Source organism: Cebus imitator, unplaced genomic scaffold (assembly GCF_001604975.1).
Source record: "Cebus imitator isolate Cc_AM_T3 unplaced genomic scaffold, Cebus_imitator-1.0 Scaffold227, whole genome shotgun sequence".
Taxonomy (NCBI): domain Eukaryota; kingdom Metazoa; phylum Chordata; class Mammalia; order Primates; family Cebidae; genus Cebus; species Cebus imitator.
This window is the reverse complement of record NW_016107542.1, coordinates 2,975,779-2,980,250: the sequence shown is the minus strand read 5'-3', so window position 1 is coordinate 2,980,250 and position 4,472 is coordinate 2,975,779. Positions and strand designations below refer to the sequence as shown.

At 41.1% G+C, this 4,472-nt stretch overlaps 1 protein-coding gene across 7 annotated transcripts in view; it reads left to right on the top strand.

Moving 5' to 3' along the window:
* SPATA6L (spermatogenesis associated 6 like) overlaps positions 1-3,810 on the top strand; it is a 58,876-nt gene extending 55,066 nt beyond the window's left edge. For 6 of the 7 annotated variants that reach the window (XM_037727315.1, XM_017496975.2, XM_017496976.2 and 3 more), the window contains 2 exons: positions 2,090-2,183; positions 3,243-3,810. In XM_037727315.1, the coding sequence (XP_037583243.1) occupies positions 2,090-2,183; positions 3,243-3,332 (184 nt within the window). In that variant the 3' untranslated portion in view covers positions 3,333-3,810. The remainder of the gene's footprint in view (positions 1-2,089; positions 2,184-3,242) is intronic. The other variant, XM_037727313.1, reaches the window with a different exon arrangement.
* Positions 3,811-4,472: the final 662 nt, after the last annotated feature.

The following is a 4,472-nucleotide window of genomic DNA, read 5'->3' as shown; positions in this document are numbered from 1 at the left end:
TAGAGAAGCATAGAAATAATGTATGTAGTCTTAAACACGGGCAGTGCTTTAGGTGGTGCTTCCATTTGCTATGAGTTTTCTTGGGTTGGCAATGGATTTGTTTAGATTTATTCGTACTCTTGGTCTTGTTTCCCTGGAAACCAATGGGACATGCTTGCTGCAGAGAGAGCTGGAATGGAGGCCCGGATTTGGGCCGGAACCAGCCAAGCAGAGGGGCAGCAGCACAGGGCGGTCATTAGTATGGTAGCCATAGTAACAACTAAATTTCCAGATGTTCCTGTCATTTCCAGTGTTTACTGTACATTAAATAAAGAGAATCTTTTCTTGTTTCCTTTTATTTCCTTTTTTTTTTTTTGGAGATAGAGTCTCCCTGTGTTGCCCAGGCTGGAGTATAGTGGTGCCATCTCGACCCACTGCAACCTCCACCTCCTGGGTTCAAGCAATTCTCATGCCTCAGCCTCCCAAGTGTCTGGGACTACAGATGTACCGCCACCACACTGGCTAATATTTTGTATTTTTATTAGAGATGGGTTTTTACTGTGTTGACCAGGCTGGTATGGCACTCCTGGCCTCCAGTGTTCCGCCTGCCTCAGCCTCCCAAAGTGCTGGGATTATAGGTGTGAGCCATCGTGCCTGACCCCAAGTGGCTATAATTCTTTGAGTGTTTTTTGAAAACAGTATCTGTGCCTTTCATTATTAAATTGCTATGTACACTTTTAGTTTAATTATACCTCAGACTTTAGGATTTGGTAACCATCCCTCTCCTGAATACAAATGAATGGATGATGAATGAATGAGAGAATGAATTTAGTCACCCAAGAAATATTTATTAAATACTTACTGTGGTATTCAGTTCCTCTTCTGTCCTGGGATGAGTTATTAAGCAAAGATTCTCAGTTTCAATTTCACTCTAGGAGTAAAAACCACCACTAACCAAATAATGACAAAATGTCTACTGGTGCAAGTGATATTAATGAGGTATAGATAAATGAAACCGCAATTCCGTATAACAGGGAAGCTGACCTACTCTTTAGGAGAGGGCTCAGAAGGGATTTGCTGAGAGCTCAACAATTGAACTGAGCTCTGAAGGGTGGGTAGGAGTTAATCAGAGTAGGGAGAGGGATTGGTAAGTAGAAGAGGGAACAAATAGTGTTGCCAAATGCATATGGAAGGTAGAAAATGTTCTATGTTTGAGGAACTGAAAGAGACTATCAAACCTGTGGTTCAGTTTGGAATCTGGGTGGCCTAAAGAAAATGAGATATAAGATAAAATCCTGGTGGTAGGATTTTATCCTACCAGGATTGGGGGCTGGGCATAGTGATTCACACCTGTAATTCTAGCACTTTGAGAAGTTGAGGCAGGAGGATCACTTGAGTGCAGGAGTTTGAGACAGGCCTGGACAGCACAGGGAGACCCTGTCTCTACAAAATATTTAAAAATTAGCTCCTCATGGTGGAGCATACCTGTAGTCCCAGCTGTTTAGGAGGTTGTGGTGGGAGGATCCTTTGGCCCAGGAGTTTGACACCAGCCTGGGCAACATAGCAATCCCCTATCTCTTAAAGAAAAAAAAAATAGCCAGGCATGATGACATGTACCTAGTTAGTCTTCTGTATGTGAGAGGCTGGAGTTGGAGGATTGCTTGAGTTCAAGAGTTCAAGGCTACAGTGAGCTATGATCATGCCACTGTACTTCAGCCTGAGTGACAGAGCAAGACCCTATCCCTAAAACAACAGCAACTGGGATTAAGTTTTTTGTTAAAAATTTTTGGATTAAAATTTTAAATGTAAAAGTGGGTTTGTTCATGAGAGAAATATCTTAAAAACACAGGAAAGTATAAAGAAGAAAAGAATCACTCAGCCACACATAGAAACACAAAAAATTCTTAATATCTGAGCAGTTTTTATTCCCCAGTGCTTTCCCTATGGGTAGGTTTAAGAGAGACATTGAAATCACACTACGTTTACCATTTTGGATGCTGCTGTTTTTTAATGATGATTAAGTTTTAAATATCAATCCATATTGTCATATGCTTTAAGTGTCTTTTTTGGTAGATGCTTACTACTCCACCCTGTTCCATCTGTTGTGCAGGTTCCATCCTGGTTCTCAGTCCACATGGAAGAATATCCATGAGAGGGTATGCAGTCTTCTGACAGCCCACAGAGCTCAGCAGCACAAAAACAAGGTTGGACTTTCTTATAAAACTAGATATTTGCTCACTAAATAATATGGGAACATGGACTTACAGTCTGGTTGGGGAGACAGACATTAATCAAATAACCACAAAAGTAAGTGGAAAATTGTGAGGCTTACTGAGGAGATTACCTTTTGTCCTGAGAGGGAATTACCGACAGGTACTTGACTTGGTTGGGAGTCAGATCTGGCTCCATGAGGATGTGACAATGGGGCTTGGATCCGACGGAAAAGTAGTAGCTAATTTGATTCACAGCAGTCGTCAAGCAGAGGTCCTTTCAAAAGGGAAGACAGGCTCACAGAACATTCTCTTCCCCTGCACACATGACTCCCAATCCAGGGAAGAATACAGTTGGATGTGTGAGCTCTGTAAGGCCACAACCTGGAAGAAACTTGTTCTAAATTTAATAAGGTGGTTTTGGCTGTATGACTTTTATGGAGGTGTGGGGAGTGCTTCTGATTCATTGGTAGATATTCCCAGCCCTCTGTCACTGCTTCAGATACACAGCTAAGTGGCCTTTCACCAGTTCAAAAGAATTCAAATAAAGGTTAACAGTGCCCCCAGTGGCTGAATTTAACGATGCCATGTAGTTGAACGAGTCTTCTCGGCTTATTAAATACTGGCATATGGTAGATTTGCAGGATGACACTTAAATGTTGTTTACCCTAACCATGGGGGTATTGAATTATTTTACTTCTTTTTTGCAAAGTCATTGGCCTTGCTTTAATTCCCAACCTTTTCAAGTAAGGAATCTCTTTAAAATGTAAACAAAGGCCTGGTTTGGGGCTCAAACCTGTAATCCCAGTACTTTGGGAGGCTGAGGAAGGAGGATCCCTTGAGGCCAGGAGGTTCAAGACCAGCCTGGCAACATAATGAGACCTTGCTTCTACCAAAAAAAGAAAGAATCCACATACACACATATATAGTGAACCCCATATACAGCATAAATGGGATGCACAGACCTCTTACATGCAAAACTACATATCTGGGTATCATCCATCTCTGTTATGTTATGGATAATAAAAATTGCTGGATTTGTTTTTGTTGTAGGAAGATTCTACGTCTGAAGTAAATTATATCATCGAAAGACAAAGCTACCCTCTGAAGCAATACCCACTGCGTGAACAGAGATATTTTTAAGCTACTGTCTTATATAAGTAAGCAGCTTAAGTGCTTTTCCTTATCTTGATTTGCTAAAAGACTTTCAGTTTCATCCTTTCAATATGAAGTAACTAGAAAGTTTGGAGGATGGGAGACTTGGAATAGACCCAAGAACCATGTTCTTTCCTCACTCTATATAATAATGGCAGTGCATGTGTCTTCCAGCTCTCTTGATTCCTCTTGTAATCATTTCCCCTGACCCCAACATCACCCTTTATCTAATGGACCTTCCGGCATTCTTTCAGTTCTTTGAACACGAGCTCTTTCCTGCTGTGGGGTCTTTGTACATGTTGTTTTCTACATCTGGACTATGTCTTCCTGACTCTGCTTGGATAACTCCTATTTGTCCTTCTAGCCTCATGACTTTCTATGACACAACACTCCCTCTCCCTCTGATGTGTACCCTTTAGCACCCTGCATTTTTCCTTCGTAAATTATGACGCAATTTATTATTATATTTGATCTGGGCTGATTGTTTAAAATTCATCTCTTCTACCAGAATGAAACCTTTATGAGATGAGGGATCTGTGCCTGCTGCTCACTGCTTTATATCCAGCATTTAGTACTGTACAATGGAATCACATTTAATTTTTCAAACACATGTACTAGGTGTGTGTACTGAACAAGAACCTGCCTTCCCACCTCCACCTTGCTGCTGTCCCTGTATCACCTGATCTTTCATGATGGTTGCTGCTCAGTAAAGAGTTTTTATAAATGTATGTTGAATGAGGTAACAAAGCAACTTTAGAATTCAGATTGGTGGCAAGTAGTTAGTCACATTTTGGGACATCATTGTTTCTCATATGTTCTTTTCTTTTCCATTTCTAACCCAGGCTCAGAATAATATCGCCCTTCCTTATAACATGCGGCCTGAGTGCTGAGACTTGTCCACATACTTCACGTATATTAAACAAGTTCATATCTAATTCTCAGGACAATCTGATGAGATAGGTACTATCATTAGTTTCATCTTACAGATAGGGAAACTGAGGCATAGGTTAGGTCCGTTGCTCAAGGTGACATGGCTAATGAATGGTGGAGCTGAGAATATGGACCTGGGTAGCGTGGCTTCAGAGAACAGCCTCTTAACCACTACATTCTATTGCATTTCCAAAGCTA